At 46.8% G+C, this 23888-nt stretch overlaps 1 protein-coding gene across 1 annotated transcript; it reads right to left on the reverse strand.

Moving 5' to 3' along the window:
* Positions 1 to 462: 462 nt before the first annotated feature.
* GNL2 (G protein nucleolar 2) lies at positions 463 to 22983 on the reverse strand. Its single transcript, XM_024554585.3, has 16 exons — positions 22801 to 22983; positions 21063 to 21147; positions 19850 to 19944; positions 17753 to 17892; positions 14876 to 15060; positions 12908 to 12974; positions 11891 to 12049; positions 11235 to 11348; positions 7367 to 7495; positions 6362 to 6466; positions 5454 to 5612; positions 5120 to 5233; positions 2405 to 2862; positions 1953 to 2035; positions 1329 to 1414; positions 463 to 657 (listed from the first exon to the last, which is right to left on the reverse strand). Exons 1-16 carry the CDS (start codon positions 22862 to 22864, stop codon positions 502 to 504), a joined length of 2199 nt encoding a protein of 732 aa, XP_024410353.2. The 5' UTR covers positions 22865 to 22983; the 3' UTR covers positions 463 to 501.
* Between the last annotated feature and the right edge of the window lie 905 nt (positions 22984 to 23888).

Here is a 23888-nt window from a genome sequence, read left to right on the forward strand (position 1 = left end):
TGCTGGTCACAGAGATGGACCACTGCCAGGACTCCTCAGCAGGGCAGCACGCGTGTCCCAGCTGGATCCACCTACCAGATGCAACGAGGGACAATAGAAACTGCTGTAGCTTTTTCCTTTGTATTTTAAAGCCTAGGCCTTGAACACTTCGTCCTTGAAACTGTTCTTTTTACTGTTCTACCCAAACACTGCTAACTGCCAGTCCAAAAGAAATACTACCACTCTCTCCATTTTATGGCCCTCACCCATTTCTGTCATTTACGTGACAGGGTTTCACTCTGGAAGAACCGAGAGGGCTGATTCCAGGGTCGAGGTGCCAGTGGACTCCACTGCGGAAATCCGCGGGGCGGGGGCTCTGTACTCTCACTGGCACTGGTGAATGGTTTTGGCTGTCAGCCTTGGAACAAAGACACCGTGGCCTCAAAAATGCCAACTGGGCAGGAAGAAAATGAGTTCCTAATGGCGTATTTTTGTGTAATTTAATAAACAGCCTTCAAAACGTTACTGCTGCTTATGCTTGAATTTTTTTTGTTTGTGTGTCTGTCCCTCTGAGTCATTGGTCTTCTTCCTGTTCCTGTTCCTGTTCTTCACGTTGTGTGTTTCATAGTAGCGGACACCAACTTTTTTGGATTTTTGCTGCCGTTCTGCTCGCCTCCGCTGTAAAAAAAGGCAAGCCATTCAAACTCTGAAAATCACAAAACAGGTCCCCGTGTCTGAGCTCCATTCCCACGCTCCCTCCACAACAACTGTGGGCAGCTGGTGCAGACCACGACAAGGGCTCACTCCCAGGCCCAAGTTCGCACTCCCTCCCACTGTGGTCTGTGACAACGCCACGTTACAGACTCGGCTGGCCGAGCCCTCGTCCAGCGCTTGGACCCTTTCTACTGCGCTCCCGACCTGTGGTCCCCTGGTCAGAGGCCGAACACTTGTGACAACAAGCCCTTAGCGTCCCCAGAGGGCCCATTCCAGCTCTGAAGAGCCCAGTTACAAAGCTAACGTCACAGGGAGCAGTGATCTGCCTGCCTAGTAACAGCTCTGCTCATCGTGTGTCATTTCCTTGGGCCACATAAAACCAAACTGTTCCAGGTGACAGGCCACACTTGAGGACAGCGATTAGGACGTCCTAAACCGTAAGACATGAACTCAAGACCTTCATCCACGGGGTCAACTCCTGATGCTATGTAACTGCCCTCAACTCGGCCACTTAGGACTGGGGCCCCTTGAACTCAACTCTAGACCACAAGTTTCGGAAAGAGTGCATCTTAAGGACTGGGTTCCTCCTCTCTACTTTCTACACCTGGATGATACTTAAGGCCAAAAACACGTACTTCCTTAGATGTAAGCGTCCTGCGAGTTTTATTTAAATGCTCCTCTTCCCTGTGTGCCTTCCTCTTCTTTCCCTTTTTGGCAGGGGCTAGAAACATCGAACACACACATAGAAAACAAACAGGAATATTTTATTCAAAATGTGTCTAAGAGCCCTGAAGTGGGAATAAGCATGATGAGGTGGGAGAAGGGAGAAGGCCGGAGCGCGTGGACCTGGTGAGCAAAGTGCAGAGTGAAGCAGAGACCAGGAGGTGCCAGGCTGGGGGGTCTCCTGGGCCACGCAGCATGTGCATCTACGTCGCGAAAATACCTCCTTGATTTAGTCCAGTGGAGTAAAAAATAAATAAATGCATGAACCACCAGCCCACTGCAAAAAATAAAATCTGCCCGAAGACCTTAAATTATAAGGTCAACAATGTACCCTGTTTAAGAGGAAGTTTCCTGAATTACCAATTTAATCCTAAGAAATGTACAGAACAAAAAGTGGATAATCCAATTTCTGTAGTAAACTGATTGTGGAACCCTGGTAATCTGCTGAGTGTAAAGATTGTGTGGATAATGGTGGTACAAGGTAATTTATTCAAAGATGCAAATCATATCTAAATGATTTAATAATTTAACTCTACCTGCATCTTCCACATCTTCTTTAGCCCTTGTTCTTTGCTCTTCAGATTTTGCAAAAATCTTTTCACTTAGTCCCTTGGATATCCTGCAACAGAAAAGCCACATCACAAAGTCATCCCACATTCCCCTCCACTACCCAAGTCGCATGCTGACTGGCCACAGCCTGGCAGATGAAAGGTGGCCCACTTCCCTTCACACAGCCGCCACCCCTGGGAGGAGACATCACCCAACGGTTTTTGCAGCTCTCCAGGCACTTCTAAAAGACAACACCAAAGCTTCTCATGTTTCAGGGAGCTAAATTTTTAAAAATATAGTATCACTTTTAAAAAATGTGGGCAATACCCCCTAGTCCCCCGCCGCCCACTCCCCAATAAATGTCTCACTCTGATACTCATGGTGAGTTTCTCGGAAAGAAAGGCGCAAACTGCAGTTGGCGAGGAGATACACACAATACCTGACTGCTGAAAACTTCTTCGCTTTGGCTTTGTTTAAGAACCTCTGGTACTGGGCAATCTTCTCATCCAGGGCTTTGATTACGGCCTTGGTGTCATCTTCCACGTGTCCTTCCTGGGACTCTGGAGAATACTCCTCCTCACTGTCTCCCTGCTGCTCCTGTTCTTCCTCCTCCTCCTCTGCAGAAGAGTTCTCAAGCTCCTCCTCGATATCTGACATCTCCAAAGGAACCAGGTCATCCCCAGAAAACTCCGGCACCACGTTGATTTTGCCGAAGTTCTGCCGAACCCGCGCGAGGATCTGCTGCATCTCGGAGCTGGTGTCGCAGTGACTGCCCTCCCCTCCTTCCTTCTTCTCGGTGACAGAGTCTGACTCTTCGCCGACGGCTCCTGTGACGTTCTCTTCTGGGTTGTGCTGGGTTGTTTCTGTGGCAGCTTCCACAGCCGGCGAGGATGGAATCTGTTCAGGCCAAAAGGGGCGGGGGTGGGGGAGAGAAGTGGAATCAGAACACAAAAGCTGAATTTCTGAATTTGCACCTTGCTCTCAAGTGAGGCGGTCCTCCTCTCAGGACTGGGGCGGAGCCCTGAAACACCCAAGCCGGAGTCACATCACTGATGTACTGTAAGCCAACGTGCGTTAAACCCAGAACCCAGCATTAAAGATCAAAGGACTACAACCGTGGTTCCAGAGGAGGAAATGACCAAGAGAGTATTTAATCATTGCAACCGATCGCCGATTTACCGTGAGACAGGGAAGACTCGCCACAGCTTCCTGAGGATTGTAAGGATTGGGGCTGTGGAGATACATACAGTCAAGACTCACACACACGGCCGCCTAAGAAGGGGAGCAGCCCTTAGTTCAGAAAGCGTCGAGTACTAAGGAGAGGCCCTGGGGAGGCCTCTAGAAGGAAGGGTGTTAAGGTGAGTTCAGAAGCGGCAGAGACATGAAAATGACAGCCTGTTTTATGTAGCGATGCAAAGACAAGTGTGTGCCAGACTTGATACTGGTGCCCCTCAGACGTACTGTTTTATTCTTGCAACTGAAATTCACAGAACTTAATGATTAAAAAAGAATTGCTAAATAAATCAGGAATCCATAAAATTCAGGGAACTACATATAAAATGTATACATACATGTATGTACATTTTTCTAGTAACATGATTTCTTTTTAGCTTTTGGATTCTCAAGGCAGTTTCTACCACCACCACCACAAGAAAAAAAAAAAGAAAAAGAAATCACAGAATGGAGGAACTAATTATCTAAACTTAGTGACTGGATATGGAGGAAGAATTCATGATACTCCACTGCTTCCACAGGATCACAGAGAGCAGTGATGGACTGCCTCCGACCCAGCGGTTCCCTGACTTAGGACCGATTGTGGCTTCCCGCCACACCACCTTCCCCTTGCCTGACACGTCCCCGCCCCACGACTTCCGTCAGGACTATGAACACATCAAGCCCTCTTCTGCCTCAGGGGTGGTGGGTGCTCTGCTCCCCGTGCCAGGAATGTTCTTCTCCTCACTCGTAAGGCGCCTGCCTCAGGTCGTCACGGTCTCTGCTAAGGCGCCACCACCTCAGAGGCCGGCCCTGATCGCCACACATACACAAGCACTCCTGTCTGCCACAGACCCCTTACCTGGGGTCAGTTCTCCTCACTGCAATCAATACTTTCGACGGGTGTTTAGGTTTCTGTCTCTCTTCCTGCAGTATAATAAAAATACCTATTTGGTCTTTGACCCTAGCTAGGTCCTGGCATAAGAGTTCTAAAAATCCTTGGAATTTTCTGAGTAAAGACAAGGGTATCTTCTGTTGCTCATAAAAGCTCCTTTCGGGCCCTGGCTGGTGGGGCTCAGTGGTTGAGCGCCGGCCTGCAAATCAAAGGGTCGCTGGTTTGATTCCCAGTCAGGGCACACGCCTGGGTTGCAACCACACATTGATGATTCTCTTTCTCTCGTTCTCTCTCCCTTGCCCTCTCTAAAAAATAAATAAAATCGTAAAAATAAAATAAAATAAAATAAAATAAAATAAAATAAAATAAAATAAAATAAAATAAAATAAAATACTGGAGAAAATATTCAACCGGAAATTTCCAGCTGACAACTGAAACTCTAGGAATGAGCTCAAGTAAGAGGAGACCAGAGCTCTATGGTTCGCCGAGCTCTGGGAACGATCCTATAAAGAGAAAACTAAGGTGCTAGAGCTGGAGCCCATGGAAGTCCACAGGGTGAGAGAAATGGAGCAGGAAGAAGTGCCTCAATCCAGCCCCGAGGCCCCAAATCCAAGGCTTCTTTTCGTGAGTACCGCCTGTGCCACTGTCCTTCCCCACCTGGTGAGGGCTGCTTCACAGCAAGGGTTATGCTACGGACCCCTCACGCCCGTGCCCGGTGGGCGCGGAGCTGGGTCTAACACATGCCTGCCCAAGAAACAAATCGTGCAAATGCCTCTGTTCCTCGAGTGTAAGAAAAGACACAAGTGCCAGAGGAGCACTTACATTGAACAAGCCTTTTCCAAGGCCCTAAAGACAGGTATTTAAAATTGGTCTTCTGTCACACATCTCCTCCCTAGTCTCCAAACACCACCCACCACTAAGGGCATGGTGACGGCACTCTGGACTGGGAGACACTGCAGCTGAAACACCTTCCCCACACGGGGTAATCAAGACACCACATTAGGTCGGAGACTATGCTTTCCAACAGGTGGGTCCACCTGTCCGTACCTGGGGGGCTGCAGGGGGTTCTGCATTGGGCGGCTTGACGAAGAACGGGATGCGGCCCCTCTGCCAGTCATTGAGAACCATCTTGCCCACAGTCTGCAAGTCGGGCTCGCCGCCCTGGAATGTCAGAGAGAGACTCCCATTTAAATTCAAGGAACAAAACCACCCCCCAGTTTGCAGGCACGGCAGCTCTCCCAGCTGTTCGTCACCATCTACTTGTCACCATCGACTGGCTGTCAGATTCCACACTGCCCACACCACGGACAAGCCACAGTCCAGGCCACGTCCACATGTGCCACAGGACGTCCCAGTCTACACTCTCACGCCCCTGGCTCACCTTTAATAACTTCCCAGTCCGGAACGCTAGCTTCTCAAGAAAATCCTCAGCATTCTCCCAAGAATCAATCTTGTATGTCTTGCTGATATATTCTGGTTTTGCTCGTTCAAGTACAGCACCAATGTGGTCTTCGGGACTCTTAATTTTTTCAACTTGAACCTGGATGTTAATAGGAAAGCTCTTGCTTACAAACCTTACCATGGAAGCAGGGAAGTTCTCGGTGTTGTTTGTAATAATACCTAAAAAAAGATTTCAAAACCACACAGCAGTGCGGCCTGGCAGGAGCCTGTCTCCGAGGGGGGTGGATGTGGTCGGCTAGACGGAGCGCCACTGAAAGCCGGCCGCAGCCACGGCGCCCAGGACTCAGCTCTAATCCCAACTCACCACAAACTAACTGAGTGGCTTCCACAAGCAGTTTCAGCTTGGAATGGTTTGTGCTTCTCACTCGCAGAAATGGTTAAAAGCCTGCCAATCCCAGGGCACAAAAGGAACAGGAGGGGAGGAATGCGCACTGGTTAAGGTCAAGTGGAACCAGTTAGAAGTTTTTGGTCATATTCAGAAACAAGTGAGGAAACAATTGAGTGCCAAAGTGACTCAACCCATGAACCCATGAAGATGAATTATCACTCAACACAAGCAGGCCCTGCCTCCCTTCGGGTCCTGTGTGTGGACGACCAACTCTTTTGTGGGATGACATTGACCACATCCGCCCAGGGTTCCACCGACTCCTCGGGCAGGCTTTAGGGGTGCGGGGAGGCTGCCTGCTCAGCATCATGTCCCTAAAGTTGCTCAGACAGGTCGGCCCCGATCTGTCTCCGGAAGGAGGGAAAGGCAAAGGAATTTGGTGTCCCCAAGGAACATTACCCCCAAAAGGCAAACCGAGCGCCCACGAGGACCAGAGTACTCACGACCCCTTTCAGCACAGTGTCTGTCTCCGAGTCCTCAGAGGGGTACACCACCCCTGGGCAGTCGATAAGGAATATCCGCCGCATCAAGGTGATATACTGCCAGACCTGAGACAGAAAAGAGGCTTCCGGGTCACACGCTCGGAGTCTAATTCCACAAACCCCCGATGCTCACGACAGAAAAGGCGGTGGGAGGAGTGAAAGAGAAGCTGCCTGCTGAGGTATCAGGCTACGAGGTCTCTCCTCTACTTGCCCCACGCACAGGCACTTCACTAAGCACAAACTAGAGTCTCCGTCAGCCAGGAGGCTACAGGTGATGCAGAGGCAGGATCCCCACCAGTACTGTGCAATAACATCCGGTGAGCCTTTTCCTAATTTTTAAAAGTATTCTGGGGAGCTTAATACTGTTTGGCTCCCCAAATATTCCGTGTTCAGGGTATGACCCCCAACTCTGCCAGAATCTACCCTAATGTTGAGCTTTCTTAACCCACCAGATATTCTTGAGTTAGCTTTGCTGATCAAAGCAAAGGCTGCGGCGACAATCTGAAACAGACTTAAGCATGAATGGCACTTAACCAAACCATGCCAAAGCCACACAATGGCATACAAAGTACTCTTGGTCTTATCAAAATGGGCAGAAACCACTCCAGTACAGTCCAAACTATTGTGTTGAGACTAACCCTTTAATGGTAGTCTTCATTTCAAGAGAAGCCGATAGAGCCCTGGCTGGTGTAGCTCAGTGGACTGAGTGCCAGCCTATGACCCAAAAGGTCGCTGGTTTGATTCCCAGTCAGGGCACATGCCTGGGTTGCAGGCCAACTGACTGATCTCTCTCTCGAATATCGATGTTTCCCTGCCCTCTCTTTCTCCCTCCCCTCCCCTCTCTCTAAAAATAAATAACATCTTTAAAAAAAAGAGACAGAGAAAAGCTGACAGAAATCCCCGTCCCAAATAACCAGCCTCCATAAAAATCTTGGAAGTGAGCACGACCCCTCAAGCCAGACATACCTTTGTTTCACCGGCAATGGGGGCCACGCTGCAGACTTTCTTGGAGCGCAATGTGTTTATCACAGAGCTCTTGCCGACGTTTGGATAGCCAATGAACCCCACACTGATCTGTTTCTTGTCAGTGTGCAACTGTTCCAAGAAAAGAGTACACACTATATACACACAGTCATGAAAATTCCTTTGGACAAACAGGTTGTGTTACTTCCCTAATATAATGGATGCCATGCAAGATGGTTGCTAGAACTTGATTTAAAGCATAGACACACACCACCTATGAGGTCTGAGCCAGCTGGATACATGTACCTATTAATACATCAGTGATGAGTCATTTCCTCAGTCCTCCATGTGAAATTATTCTTGAATGTTTTAAGGTTGAAAATATGTAGGTCAAGAAACAAAGGAAGAAACAGTTTGTTAGTCATCAATTTAGAAGAACGCCAACCACTGATAAAATGTCTTTAGGGAAGAGAACCTTAGCAGACGCTGCAAGTGTCAATCCCACGTCCTCTCCCTCCTTCCCTCTGCACAACATACTTTGCATTTTCACTGCCGCAAGGAAGTGAAGGAGGCTGAGCTCCAGAAGAGGGTCTACACGCGGATGGGGACTTGTGACTAAAGACGGTGGAGTGGATATCCATGCCTGCCTCACTCCTTCCCCAAACTCTACTAGAATGACAGCAGTGGGAATTAACACGCATAAAACCAAAGGATGAGCTGGAGAAGAGCCAATAAAAACTAACGTGATATTAGCAAAATGCTAGCAGTTAAAAAGTACTATCTGCCCTGGCTGGTGTGGCTCAGTGGATTAAGCGCCGGCCTGTGAACTAAAAGGTTGCTGGTTCGATTCCCAGTCAGGACACATGCCTGGGTTGCAGAGGCAAGCAATAGATGTTTCTCTCACACACTGATGTTTCTCTCCCTCTCTTTCTCCCTCCCTGCCCCTTCTCTAAATAAATAAATAAAATCTTTAAACATGAAAACCTAAGTGGCTAAACAAGGAAGAAAAGCTGAAAATCCAGCAAAAATAGTGTCAATGAATCACAAAAGACCTCAGCAATATAGATAGCTCTAAGGTTGGACAGAATTTCAGGAGACTAGCGGGAAGTGTATACAAACAGCCAACTCTCCATCCCCTCCCTCTGTTATCACGGACACACAACTTGTCCAACCCTGAGCCTTCAGCGATGATGATTGTTTTGAAACCCTGCATTTCTGGAAAGATCTCTACTTTTCAAACCTGAAAAGGACCCTAGACTCAGAGTTAACAGTGGCTGAAAGCAAAGTGACAATGAAAGCCTAAATATGGAGCAGTGCGACCCTCGGGCCCTTACTCTGAGTTTCCAGGGTTCTCGGGGCCATCCACCCCTGAGCCGGAGACGGGAAAACTTCCCTCTGGTCAAACTCACAGGCTCACGAGTAAAGATCTGCAGACACTGACATCTAGGGTGTCCTTCAAAAAAATACTGGGTATCTATCCAATCACCCTACGATAAAGTCTATCATCCAACGACCCCCCCAATAAAACTATCAGCTTTTTTTCCGTAGCTCTTAAATACACCGTACTTTGCTGTACATAACGTATACCTTGTTGCCCAAATTTCTGAGGGAAAAACAAGGGTGCACATTACACGTGGGTACAGTGACTGCATACCGTGGGCACGAAAACCCTGGGTGTGATGGGCACCAACCGCGGACGCGCACTGTACACAGCAACGTATGGCGGACGGAGAGCCCAGGACAGCCAGGCTTTAAGGCGTGTGTGTGGCAGACAAGACGGAAACACACATGAAGCAGCTGGGGGAAACAGAGTCAGTGCAAGGAGAGAGGAGGCTTCAAACCACCCCTGTCACCCCGAGAGAGAGGGGACATCCACCCGAAAAGAAAGCAGCAGCTGTCCGGGGGCAGAGCACTTCAGAGTTAAGCACGAGCTCTCGGAACTAAAAATTGAAAGTGAGAGGAAAAATAAATTTTGCACTACAACAGTCAGATGATCAAGTCAAGAAACTGCCTAGAAAATAGAGCAAAATGTCATAAATATACTGAAATTTTTTTTTAAAAAGGTAAAAAACCCTCAAGAATTAAACCAGGAGGTAAAACCAAATTCCTCAACAAGAACACCCATGGGGAGGGAGGGATTTCCAAGAAATAACATAGGACAATATCAGACTGCAAGTCCCATCCAAAGTCTAGCCCACAGAATAACACAAGACCCATCTGAAAGCACATGACGGTGAAATGTTAGAACGGGAATTTTAAAGATCCCAGCCACAAAGGACTGGGGGCCAGCATAGCCTCTGATTTCTCAACAGAAACAGCAGAAAACAATGCCCTCGACATTCTGAGGAGAAATAGTGTGAGGGTAAAGATATTTCTAGAATGCAAGGTTTCAAAAATGTCCTAGCTAAACACTCCTTCTCAGGAACCTTTTAGAAAATATGTTTCCATCAAAAGGAAGGAGTAATTAAGAAAGAAGAGACCCAATGAACAAGGGATCCAACACAGAAAACAGCCACGAGAATTCTCTGGATGGTGGAGGGAGTGCCGGGAGGAAGACCCTGCAGCTGGCCTGGGAGCAGCCAGGCCCACTGGAAGGGAGGTGCCCGATGTTCTGGAAGGTCCCACTTCGTCAGGGCATCTGGTGGGCCATTAGTGGCAAATAAAATGGAGCAAATTAACACCAGGGAAAACAGCAGGTTTTATTAGAAAGCGATTAGAATCACAGCACTGTGTGGGTCAGCTCTAGCTGTTATTTTACGGCCGTAAGATGTAAACACCGAATTTAACCAAACCTGTAATGATGCAGGGAGAATAGAGGGAAAGGAAGGATGTGCGGAGGGAGGGTGGCTGTAAGAAAACTAATCCTCACTTTCCATCATAGGAATGTAAGTATCTAACAGAGGGGGGGGGGGTGGGGGGGGGGCCGGGGGGGCGGGCGGGGCAGGGAGCAGGAAAGGGAGGGAATCATCCTAAAAACAGATTCATAAGCATGTATTAAAAATACGGAAGAAAGTAACAGAAGTAAACAGCTAAGAGCTGGAAGTGTTTGCCTCTGCGAAGCTGGGAAGGGTGAGACAGAGAACGCGTGTCTTTTGTTAGAACCAGCCAGGTAGAACTAATTAAATACACAAAGTTACAGGTGCAGAACTCAAAGCTTTGAGAACATTTGCTAGGGTGATCTGGTTTCAGGGCTTTCCCGAGGAACTGACAGCTGACCGGATCTGAAGCTGGAGCTGGGCAGGGTGCCGTCCAGGCAGGGTGCCGTCCAGGCAGAGGGGACAGAAACCACTCAGGCCCCGAGGGCAAAGCCCAGGGCAGGAAACACAGAGAGAGGGGGGAGAGGGGAGAGAGAGAGTGTTTATGTGTGTGTGTGGGGGGGGGGGGGGTGAGGAGGCATCATCAAGGAGTGGTTGGGCCATGAGGTGCCAGGGATATGGCAGAAAGGCAGCACCCTGGCTGGTGTGACTCAGTGGACTGAGCGCCAGCCAGCAAAACAAAGGCTGGCTGGTTCAGTTGCCGGTCAGGGTTGCGGGCCTGGTCCTCAGTTGGGGCATGCAAAAGGCAACCACACATAGATGTTTCTTTCCCTCTCTTTCTCTCTCCCTAGAAATAAATAAATAAAATCTTAAAAAAAAAAAAGAAAAGAAAAAAAAAGGCAGCAGTGTTGGTCAGGTTTGGGAGTCAAACTGACCTAGAAAATGTCTCCGAATCCCTTATCATCCCAAGACTCTACATTTTTACACCTGTAGAACACGGTTCTCCTATCAAGATGTGGGAAGTGGGGTTTGTAGCTTTCTGACATACTGGCAAGAGAAATCAGTCACGTAAACCCACAGCTACACAACCGGGGAAACAGATCGGGTTTGAGCACCTTTCCAAACTGCCGCAGAAGCTGGATAAACGCTCCTTTGCCGAAGGGATGTGTAAGGCTTGCATGGAAAGCCAGTGTTGGATAATCCTGGGAGAGGACAGCAACCCATCGTTTCTAAAGAGGGAAAAGAAAAGACGCTGGTAAATTGCAATGTGTTTATTTACAACACAGGAAGAATTAGAGCCTGAATTACAGGACTGTACTTCAAAAATACAGCTGTCTACGGAAAATGTTAGTTATGATTCTTTGAACATTTTTTTCAAGTATGACAGTTAATGCTTTGTCCTTTGTCTTCTAAATACAAAACAATATTCCCCCAATGCCTTCATTAATGTAACAGGATTAATGTAACACAATGTGGAACAGGCCAGGGGCTGTGGCAGTGGCCTCCCTCTGAAGGGGCACGGGTCACTCATCCTGTGGGTGCTGAAGCTGCCCGGTTACCCGCCATCAGGGAATAAACTCTGTCCAGCCGGTGAAACACATTTCAGCTGTGTTTTCGACGAGCGCACTTCAGTGACTACAGTCACAGAGTGCAGCGCTTTAGCTCGCGTCCCAAGGCCTGGAACCATGAAGCTACCCAATGTGTGGGCACTCAAAGCTCACAGCAGTGGCGTGGCCTCGGGAGTCTGTTCTGCATTAGCAGCTGTACTTACTGTCGCCCAGGTTGGAACTAGGTCACATTTGTTAAGGACAAAAATGAGATGTTTCCAGGGCTTTTCCTTTTTCAAGTAAGTCTCAATGTGAGGGGAACGGGTGCCCATTGGGTCTCTGGCATCAAGGACTTGGACGACCACATCTGATGAATCTATCACCTGCAAGTTCAGAGAGGCAAAGACGATTTGCTATCGGACAAGGGTGAAATGAACAAGGGCTGACATTTAACAAAACCCGGGAAAATAAAACACCAGCGAGAACTTCACAGCGGTCTTATGAGAGTTGGAGGTACAATCTCAATGCCCAAGGATCAGAATTCAGCAGTTTTTATCATCCTTGAAACCTGCTGAATTGGAAAACTAGCTTAGATGAAACTCATCTCATGACTACATGCTACTGAATGGAAGCATTTACTTCTTAAGACTTCTAAGTTTCTACTGTGACAGGTTTTGTGTATTTTACAGAAAAACCAAGAAATTTAGTTTGCTTTCATGGGACTAGTTTCCTATTATGTTACTGTTTAATTATGCAACGATGCTTGAAGTTCTTTGTTACAGAAAGCATTAGCAGCATGTGGACATAGAACGCAGCCAGCTGACAAGCACTGGGCCAGGCCTCAGGATGCACAAGGGCTAACCGGCCGGGTGAGGTAGTCAGCCTCTCTAGACTTGGGTTCCCTCTACGAAATGAAAGGCCCGCACTAAATAACTTGACACTTCTTATGCAGCTCCAACCACGGATGGTAAATCTAAACAGGATTTTCATTTCAGCAGGTGACCCCAAGAAATACTGACAGAGTAGATAGATGGCTGCATGTAAGGCAGCTGTGGCCATCACGCGAGGAGTAACACAATGCAGTCGCCAGTCCGAGGGGCACGCCCACGGCTGCCTGACCCCCGTTTCTCTGCAGAGGAGGGAGCGGGCGGCAGAGCCTGCCCTCTTCTGACAGAGCTCCAGCGGATCAGGGTCCGTTTTCTCGTGGAAGATGGTGGAAGCCGAAGAACTGAAAGCCTTACCTTGTAGAGCTCACCCCATATTCTTCTGGATTGTCCCTTTTTATATATCTCCTCTTGGGCTTCATTTCTGAGGAAGAAAGCACCCACAGTGAGCAACTGAGGCACTGCAAATTCAGATTCAGGAGATGTTTTAGCGGAGAGTCAACCATCTACCAAAGCAAAAGGGGATCAAAACTAGCTACAGATGGACCAAAAGCAAACTTTATTTTAAAAGTGACTCTATCCAAATGACCACGAACAGATGAATGGATAAAAAAAGTGCCCACTATTCGGTAATAAAAGAGTAAAGCTCTGATTAGTGCTACAACACGGATGACCCTGGAGACATTACACAACTCCCACGGGACCGCCCTTCCACGAGGTATTGCTCCTAATTGCTCTCGAACCCGTGAGAGACAGGAGGCAGATAAATGGCGGCCTGCAGGGGAGAGGGAGCAGGGGGAGCTACTGCTTAACGGGTGCAGTTCCAGTTCAGGATGGAATGTGGTGATGGTTTCTTAACCACATGAATGTACTTAATGCCACCAATTGTATGCTTTAAAAAGGTTAAAGTGGGAAATTTTATGGTATGTGTATTTTACCACAGCAAAATCTGTTTTGGAAAAAGCAAGTGCAATTAGGCAACATGTCAGAGAACTGTGAAAAGGAACTGGCAGGACACAAACCGTCACCTACGCAGCCACTGCTCCTGTGTAAGGTGAACTTTTCTGATTAGGCTGAGAATCTGTTTCTAGCCTCAAAGACATTTACCAATATCTCTGAAACAAAAATAGTTTTGTTTCCCCCTATTACCTAATGTACCTTTTGGAGGGAGAAAAACTTCAACTCAGAGGAAGAACACAAAGGCAGCTGGAAAGTCCAAATAATTCTAAGAATAAATGACCCAGCCGTCTCTTCTGGCTGGGCCCCAAATGGCCTGATATCATCTCTGGGAGGCCCAGAGCTCGCCGTGGGCTGACGGCAGCGCTGAGGTGGCACCGCTGCAGTTGAGGGCAAACAGCTCTGTGCCGAGGCTCTTAGGAGGCTCTTAGGAGACACGAGAGACAGTATGGGGACTGTCCGGCACGGCCCAGGGAAACTGAACTAGTAACCCCAGAAACGGAGGGTAATGTGGCAGCTGCTCATCGATGCAGGTAAAGCCTGTGATGAGGTGACCCCCCACCCCAAGAGCTTATCTCTGGGCGGTAATTAAGGATGAGAAAAGTGTGGTCACCCCGGTGGCTTTTGCTAACGGTGTCTGCCACAGGGAAAACTACGAGCAGTGTAAACGTCCAGGAGGGGACTGGCCATAACAAGACGCCGCTCTGACACTGAATATTGTGCTGCTGCTAACACATTTAGAAGAAGGTATTAAAATAAAAGGCTAGTTAAAATACAGTCTGAAGGTGTTATATTTGTAAATAAAAATTAAGCGTAAGACAGATTTAGAATATACGTATCGGTGACTGATCCTTCACCTTCTTGGGGAATATGATACATGTATGATGAATGTACGGACCCTCTGTCCCCTCCTCCCCCCCCAAACAAGACAAAACTAAAATCAGCAAAATCCCAACATCTGGGTACACGCACGTACACACACACACACACACATCTTCAAAGGGTCACAGAAACCGCAAAGGCCAACCTCGAATCCCCCGGTGGTCCTCGTCTTCACAATGCATTTTTTGTTGCATTTCAACTTTAACTCTATTTCCTAATGTGCCTGTGACAGAACATACTGTCCTTATAATGAAGAAAATGTTATGCATTTTTATTTGGGGGATGAAGAAAGAAAGGGACCAACAGTAAACAAGTCACCTTAAATTACTCAGTCTGGCCCCGATCTCACTGATTTTTCCAATCTAAGGGAAGTGGGCAACTCTCCATCTCTGAGTTAAATCGCGGAGCTTCGTTTGGGCAAAACAAGCGTAGAGAGAGCGCTGTAGAAGAGCGAACGACGAGACCTGTGTAAACTGCAAACTGTACCTCACACCCGTGTCTTCAGTCACCAAGTCACGATCCTTGTCCCGGTCATAGCTCTCAGTGGACATTTCCGCATTTTCTACAAGAGACTGCATGTCACTTGCAAATAAATTTGGTCGTTTCCTCTGTGACTTGGGGCCAAATGTAGTTTCGAAGCTTTCGGTATCGAGAATATGCACCTTTGAGTTCTAAAGAGAAAGGAGAATTACTGGTAAAACTAAGGAAAGACTGAGAAAATGCAAAAACAATGAAAAACCCACCTAGGAAAGGCTTTCTTTTATTCTCCCAAAGCTCAAGCCACATGAAAACTTACACAGATGCACCCTGACTTCAAATCAGAGACGCTTACGTAAATAGCAAAAGCAAAAATAAACACAGAGCAAAAGCACTTGTTCCTATATTCTGAAGTTCTGTGCGCTTCTTTGGAGAAATACAAAAGTAATACAAACAGTCAAAGCAAATATGAATAGTTGCCAAAAACTCTGCTTTATTTCATTTATCATAAACTTCAGTCAAATGTAATTAAGGCTACAATGCCTAAAACTTATCTTTTCTGCCCAGTTTTTTTTGGGGGGGAAGGGGGCTTTCCAATAAATGCATAAAATTTGTCAAATTCACAGATTTTTGTCAAGGACAATCATACCCAAATTTGTGTTTTTTTTTAAACCAACTGTAAATGCCAACTTTTTCTTGGAAGTTCGTTTCTTTCATGGCTAAAAGGCATTGCTTGCTTTGTAAGATGCATTTTAGTTTCAGATAACATTTTCCCTAATTTAGGTAACGTTTTTATTAAATGCACATGGAATGTCTTCAGATGAAAAACATCTAGCAAAAGTCCAAAATAATAGTTTAGATGTGATAAAAGGAACTTGATACTAACTAGAACTAGATGTGACTGTAAAGGAGTTATGGGCATAGGAATTTTTGAAACCGGATAAAAGTCAAAGTTTGAGTTAGGATCTATCACGTAACAAAGTTAACAGCCGGCAGAGAATAGCCTCAAAAAAAAAAAGAAAAAGAAAAAAGAAAAGAAAAGAAAAAGAAAAAGTGAAGAAAAAACAAAACAAAACAAAAAACCACTCTCTGCCCCTCTGTACAAGCTCCTCCATAAGCACCAGCTACTCTACCCGGATGACGGGACAACCCAGTGGCTTCTGAGCAGATCCCCCTCCAACTCCTAAAGACCCTTAAGCTGCTACCATTTTCTCAAATCCTTAGCCCACCTCTTAGTTCAGTTTTACTTGCTACCTTCCAACAAAGGAACATTCCCAAGCACAGACGTGTTTACATGGGAACTAGCTTCTAATGTCACTGGGGAAATTATGATTACAATTATCCTTGAAAGTCTTCTAAATAACCTAAGGTACAGTACCCATGGATTTGTGTATATAAATCTATACGTTAGCAAGTAAAATGCAGTACTGTGCAATACCGCACAAAGCACACATACAAAGTAAGTTTGTGTTTTTAATGTACTGGTACAGAAATATAATTATAATGCACATTTAACTGAATGTGCAAAAGTTAAAACCATATCTGATTTGACTTCACTGTGCAGCAATCCTCCAAATTAGATTTTAGAACGAGCAGTAGGTTATCGTGCTAAAATAAAACAGGGAAGGTTTCTGGAGGCCGAAGCAGGAAACTCATCAGTCACCAAGTGCCCACCCGCATCAAAGGGCAAGCTAACTGCTGCAGCCGCGGAGCCCTCGTCCTGCACATCAGAGTGCTAGGCGCTGGGCTTTGGGAACAGTGAACTGGAATGGGCAACAAATCCATAAATCCCTAATAGAACCTCTCTGTTCTTCTCATAAACAGGATTCAATAGTTTGCTGAAAGATGGCTTCAGGGAGAAGAGACAAAGAGAACAAGGGAAATGAGCAACTTGTCTGTGGTTCATGAATTACACTCATGTGTTTCTCTGAAAGAAAACAGTCATTCCACTAATAGGTGCCATTCTTCTAGTCTGTCATGAAACAAAGCATAATTGATAAAACCTGAGGCAATACCCAGGCCTTGGGTTTTATTTTGTTTTGCAAGTAAACACTTTTCTTTGAACTGTTAATCCATGTATGCATGTCGATGTTTCTTCTCCTCCTTATACTGGAACTGGAGCTTATGCACTGGCTCCGTTTCTGGGAATTATTATTCAATGCAAGTAAAAACGTGCAGGAAAACATGAGGCCATTTCTTTGGTTCTGTGCGAAACTCGTTCTACTCAAGCCAGATTCAGTCCTTACCGCACTTTGAACTTCAGTGATTACCGACCAATCTGACCAGCACCCTTTTCTTTAGCTCAGGAGAATCTCCAAGGATCTCACAGAAGCTGCAAGTACACACCACCAAAGGTCTCCCTCCTACCAACCCAATCCTAATTCTAAAGTTTGATGGAATTACTGCTTAAACAAGTTTGCCTACCCCTCCCCCCCCAAAAAAATTAAGAACAGTGTTAAGTAATAGCTATGATCTATCTACTCAGCTGATCAGGTGGCGGGCTATGTGCTCGCTATGTGCCCATAGTTTTCCCAGCATCTCATCTGCGCCCAGTCCCGTGAGCAGATGGGCTATCTTGACTCCACAGCTGGGGAAGTGAAAGCTCAGGGGAATGGAACGAAGGCCACAGAAAGGGGTAGGGCAAAGATTAAAATCCAGGTCTTGCCCCCACGCTGGTTCGGTGAGCATACGACCGAACTTCACTGACAGAATGCGGTTCATGCTACAGGTGAGACCCCCTAACAAAGGTGGAGAGAAAAGCCTTGCAAAGCTCATCAGTACCACATCAAAGCCACTATCCTCTGTGGGAAAGCGAGAGACAAGTATGATAGGATCTGCAAGGCGTTTGCTAAAGACATCCCATTGCCAGGGACATCTCCATCTTACATGAGGCCGGATTCGATCATGGAGAAGAGACATGGGCAACTTGCTTTGCTTCATGACGACTTTGTATGGATCCTTCATAACTGCATCCATTTCCTCTTGAAATTTCTGTAATGATGACTGCTTAATCACACGTGTGTTTCCTGTTTTATAAAAGAATGTAGCCATTTAATAATTCCTTTTTGCTTCTGCATCGATCTTCCCAGTAACACTGTGAAAGGTATGATTTTAAATTACCCTTGCTACCCTGGCCAGCATGGCTCAGTGGCCTGAGTGCCAGCCTGTGAACCAAAAGGTCGGCAATTGATTCCCAGTGAGGACAGACGCCTGGGTTGCAGGTCAGGTCCGTGGCTACTGGTGTGCAAGAGGCAACCGATCGATTTCTCTCTCACATAGATGTTTCTCTCCCTCTCTTTCTCCCTCCCTTCCCCTCTCTCTAAAAACAAATACCGTATTTTTCAGACTATAAGATGCACAGGACCATAAGACACACCTAGGTTTTAGAGGAGGAAAATAGGAAGAAAAAAACCCAACACTGCTCTACCCACCCTCTCCCGACCAGGTAAGCTGTATTCGGAGTATAAGACACACCCCGCCCCAAATTTGGCAGGGAAAGTGTCTTATAGTCCAAAAAATACAGTAAAATGTTTAAATTACCCGTGCCCACCCAAATACCTGATCCATCCATCCATGTAGCCATTTTCAAACTTAAAGGGGTGGGGGGACAAAAACAGGGAAAGCCGCCTCTCCTGCACTGACTGCACTACGAACTCACCCAGCAGCCCAGACACACAGGGGTTTCCAGTTTTCCAAGCCCAACTTCCTGACTGGATGAAACTGAAAAAATAAACATCACTGAATGGAACTCAGATTTGACAAGTGTCCTCCTTCCTGTTAGACGTGGCAAAGAAATCTGAAGCCAATCACAGCTGATCAGGTGGTACACACAGAGAATCCCGAAGCACAGGACCTCAAGGGTCAGCTGCTGTTCTTAGGGTTACGAGGATTTGAAGGGACTGTTAGATGAACCACCAAATCCAGGTAAGGGGACAAATACAGGTGTACGACACTAGCTGGGGAGAGAACACCTAGCAAAGGAGAGACCGCGGAGGACGTGTTCCCTCAAGCAGCACGTGGCTGCTCAGACACAAAACTCAGAAGCTGGACTCTGCGCGGCAGGAACGCTGACGGTGGCATCGGCAGTGCGTCTGCGTCTTCCGCACACTACTGGCTAAGCGCCGTATCAGCACTTTGTACAGGCTCCCTCCCTTACACAACAGGTCTATGAGATACTACTGTCTTTATCTCCTTTCAGAGATGAGGAAACTGACGGGCAGACAGACTCAATAATGTGCCCAAGGTCACAGAAACGGCAGAATCCAGGGGATTCAAGCAGTACAGAGCCAACATGCTGAAGGCCTCCCTATGGAGTTTTCTTTGATGTTTTTCTGTGTTGCAGTTTCCTGGGTGGCATCCCATCAAAAGATGTAAGAGAAATTCAAAGGCAGTTGCCACGTGCCCCTAAGCAGAGAGGTCAAGCGCCAGACAAACAGAGCGGTCCAACACCTGACGCGCACACCCTTAGCAGTGGCTAAGGGAAGGCCCGAAAGCCCGGGCAGAAAGGAAGGTGGACTTTGCCACGGCAGCCCTGGGAAGGGCCGACAATGGGATCCGTGCGCTGTCACTCAGGTCAGACGCAACCCATTTCAGAGGGGCTCCAGGCTAATGCACTCACCCTCCAGGCGAAAGCCCAAACACACCCACAAGCCGTCTCTCCAACAGTACCCTCTCCAGGTTACCAGAAATGAAGAAACGAGAGTTTTAAGGTCTACGAATGCTGGTTGTTAAGGGTGGTCTGACCTGCTTACGAGAATCACTTACGACTAAGGACGACGACCTCTTTTCAAAAAGAAGTTAATCACAAAATCTACTATCTCTACTTTTCTCTGCTGTTTTTCCACCACGGGCACTTCTTATCTCATTCCTTCCTCATGTTGCCCTTGGCCAGTTCCACTCACCCCCAACTCCTGCCTTTTAGACACCTGCACATCCCACCCTTTTCCATGCAGCGCATGTTTTGTCGCAGAGGACGATACTTACCAAACCATTTAATATTTGGCTCCACTCTCGCCACTGTGCCAGAAGCCACCGTTGACTGATACTGCAGAGGCTTAACCACTTTACCACGGCTGTTCCTAAATTGGGGAAATTAACAGATTTTGGTTGAGGACAGAAGAAAGGCAACAGCACAGTTTGGTTTATAGAAAACCCTTTCCACCAAAAGGGCCTTTTCTATTTTTTCTTTTTTGGTTTTAAATGATCATGAAACACAGATTTCAGTAAACAAAAAGCACTTCTACATTTGAAACAGATTGTCCAAAAGCCATTTAACCTCTTGCAACAGAGCACGTAATGATTTCTGCTAGATGAATAACAAATAATGCTGATGTTTTAAAATCTGTTTACTGCTTCTTGCTTAAAAAAAAATACCCCACATACTTGGGTTTTGGGGGTAATTATTTAAAGGCTGCTTTAAATGAATTTTAAGTAGAGGGTGATTTCTGCTGGAACTCAGAAGTCGGAAACAAACTTCAGAGTAGGTGACTAAGGCAGATTCGGTTCAGTGACATTTGTATCTTACAGACAGCTTTTGGAACGGACGAAGAATCTAATTATCAAACAAATTAAGAGCAGCAAGCAAAATGCCACACTCAGCAAGTCCCTGTGGTAGAGGCCGCCTCAGCAGAACTCAGAGTTGCGACGAGTTTTCAAGTGCCACAGTGTTGTGCTCTAAAGTTTGGCACTAAAACCCAAGTTTGCTGGCTGCCTTTATGCCTACAGTCCTATACGCTTTGTTAAAAACCAGGTTTCTATCTGACAGGTATTTCACTGGAGATTTAATGCGTCACTCATGGAGGCGGGGGCTGTGAGGAACGAGACCTCTAATTGTCTTGTTAGACACTCACAATGTCACCGTCCACCATCCTCATCTTGAACCAAAACATCCCAATTTATCCTAACACCACCCATATAAAATATTTGAGAATACACTGCTCCTGCCCTGGCTGGGTGGCCCAGTTGGCTGCAGCGTACCTAGTCCTGTGCACCAAAAGGTGCATAATGGAGGCAACCAAACGATGTTTCTCGCCCCCCCCTCTCTAAAATCAGTAAGTATATCCTCAGATGAGGATTTAAAAAAATAAAATACACTACTTCTATTTGGGGAACGTGGGGGTGGGACTACCAAATGGGTCTCAGCTGCAAGTCAAGGGCATGGAGGAAAAGGGGAAGAAGGACAGGGCCCGATGCTCACCTGCGCTCCTTCTGCCTGTACATATTCAGGCGCCGAATCGTGGCCCGGTCCCTCATGTTTTGGCCTCCGGCTCCCTGCACTCGATCTAGGAAACACAGAAGTAGGCTGTACACTCTTTGATAATCAACAAGTCTAAGTATGAACACTGCTTTAAACACACCAATTAGTTCACTCAGAGTAGACAGGCTGACACCTGGCCGCAAAATCTCTACATTCTCCATGTGTTGTCCCAACAAAGTTATTATTCCTGGAAGTTACATGGTATGACAAAGCTGACCTAACTTTTGATCCTCAATAGGACTGTACTTGACAATGATCTTGGCTAATATTTTTAAGCATTAGTTATGGCACTGTGTTATCCACATCACAGGCACTATCTCGCATAATCCATACAATAATCCCGTAAAAATGGACACGTTATCCCCATTCTGCAGGCTAAGAAACTGATGCACAGCGGTCAGATACCTTGCCTGAGGTCCCACAGTTACTACATGGCAAAGCCACAATTCGAACTAGAGCTTTTAACTTCTAAGACACCTACCTCTTGGTCTCAGTTTAACAAAAACCAAGAGTCTGCTACATGCAAGGTGCCATGGAGACTATAATTTTGATACGTGCTCCTAATGTACCAGTTTCCTGACTTTCTAATATTTGATTTTAGTCTGAGCAACAGCTAGTAACTCTTGCTTCACATCTCAGAAGGACAACTAACCATGGTAATACTAGTGCTGTTTCTCATTTCGGGATCCCTTCAAATCACTTGTCTACTCTCTAAGTGAAGTACTAGGAAACAGGCTAAAACCACAGGACTGGCGCCCTACTGCTCATTAACTGTACCAATTGTAACAAGCCACTTCCCCTGGTTTGGCTCAGTGTCACCTACAACGTCACGACCTCTAAGGGCCTTTCTGGGTCTTGCATTCTAAGATTCCAGGATACACAAACTGAATAATTTATCAGCAATCCAGAGAAAACATTCAACATCAAAGTCATCAAAAACTTTAAATCATATATAAAAACAAAGTCTTATTAACTACATCTGAATGAAAGGGGTTCCCCTGAAGTCTATCTTGTTCATCCTATTAGGTGGAACCTCCTCCAAACTCAAACGCATCTCCCAAAACACCTTCGTGTATTCATCTGTAGGGTTTTCTCTGAGCTTTACGACATGGGATGAGTCTAAGAGCCAAATCTACAATCCCTTTCTCATTTTAGTGGTCAAAGAATAGGTGGCAGGCAAATGTGGTCAAGTATAAAAGGCCAGCCGGGTTGGCCTACACCACTTTTAATCTGACTTTATCTAATTTATTTCTGGAAATTCCTTGAGCTGGAAAAGTGGAATCCTTTAAGACTGAAATGTATTGGGGGAGGGGCTTCAACACCTGATCCACACTGGTACACCAAAGAGGTCAAGTTTAACTGCCCCTTCCAAATGACAGCTTCCCAGTCTCTTCATCTCACAACTGGAGGAGCCCCACGGCTGCCAGGCCTGAGCGTTCACTTTCCTGACCTTAGACCTGGGGCCTGACATACAGCCCTGACAAGCGTGCAAGATGTTAGCTATGCACAGTGCCTCCGAAAGTAAAAACCACCTTCTCACTCCCCAGTAGCCCCTCAGCTCGAAGTCACTCCAGGCAACGACACTTTGGTGTCCCTCCGCCCCCTCTGTCTCCTTGGAGCCCTCCCCCCAAGCTTCCTCCAAGCTCCACCCTCCGCGCGCCCCGCTGCCGGGACTAACCGGGGTTTGTGCTGGCCTTAGACGGGTTGATACTGCTCCGTCCTTTGAACTTGGGCTTCACCATCTTGCCAACGGATCGAGGGCCGAGTGCTACTTTCGGCCTACTGCGGATAAACGAGCTCGGAACTTCCCAAACCCAAGCGAAGTGACCCGCGTGAACTACGCCGGACCACGTGTGGAAGGGTTGCGTCACTTCCGCTCGCGTCCCTCCTTCTCCCCCGCGCGACTTCCTGCGAGTGCGCGGAGCGCGCCGCCGCACTTCTGGCTCCACCCCCGTCCAGGCCTCTAGGACCAGGCCCCGCACCAAGGCCGCGCCCCTCTCTCTCCCTAGCAACCGCCAAGCTGCCCCTATGTAGCAACCGCCTAGCTACCCTCTGAAGGGCCCAGAGCTGCTAGTTGTGTCCACCCCCAAACAGAGAAGCCTCGTCCCAGGCCAATGGCATAAGCTCAAGTTTAATGATCTGAATTTGTTCTTTAAGTCCTTCTAAAAGAGATTGACTACACAGAAGCCAGATATCAATCAGATTTTGTCACCATCGTCTTAAAACTTCAATGGCTTAGAGTAAGAAAGAGAGAGAACTTCAAACTCCTTATCATCCCTACAGAATTCTGCGTGATCCCGCCCATGCCTATTTATCTGACTTCATCAGTACCTCCCTTCCTCTGGTTATTCTGACATTTACACGGGATGTTCCCTCTTCCTGAATCGCTCCTGGTCATTCAGTTCTCAGCTCAAATGTCACCTACTGGTAGGAGGGTTGCAAGATTTGGCAAATAAAAATATGCACAGTTAAATGTGAATTTCAGATAAACAATGAATAATTTTTAGGATAAGCATGCTCCTTGCAATATTTTGGACATACGCTAAATGAAATTCATTGTCTTAAATTCAAATTTACCTAGGCATCCTGTAATTTATCTGGCAACCCTTCCTCCTGGGAGAGGTCTTTCTGTTGTTAAAAAAACAAAAAAGAAAAGGCCAAAATGGAATCATTTTTGCTAAGCTACATCACCAAACCAAAACTTAATGATTAACCTAACTAGTTTCAGCCTCTCGCAGGAGTGGGATTTTTAAACCAATCAATCTG

The sequence above is a fragment of the Desmodus rotundus genome, chromosome 3 (assembly GCF_022682495.2).
Source record: "Desmodus rotundus isolate HL8 chromosome 3, HLdesRot8A.1, whole genome shotgun sequence".
NCBI classification, from domain to species: Eukaryota; Metazoa; Chordata; class Mammalia; order Chiroptera; family Phyllostomidae; genus Desmodus; species Desmodus rotundus.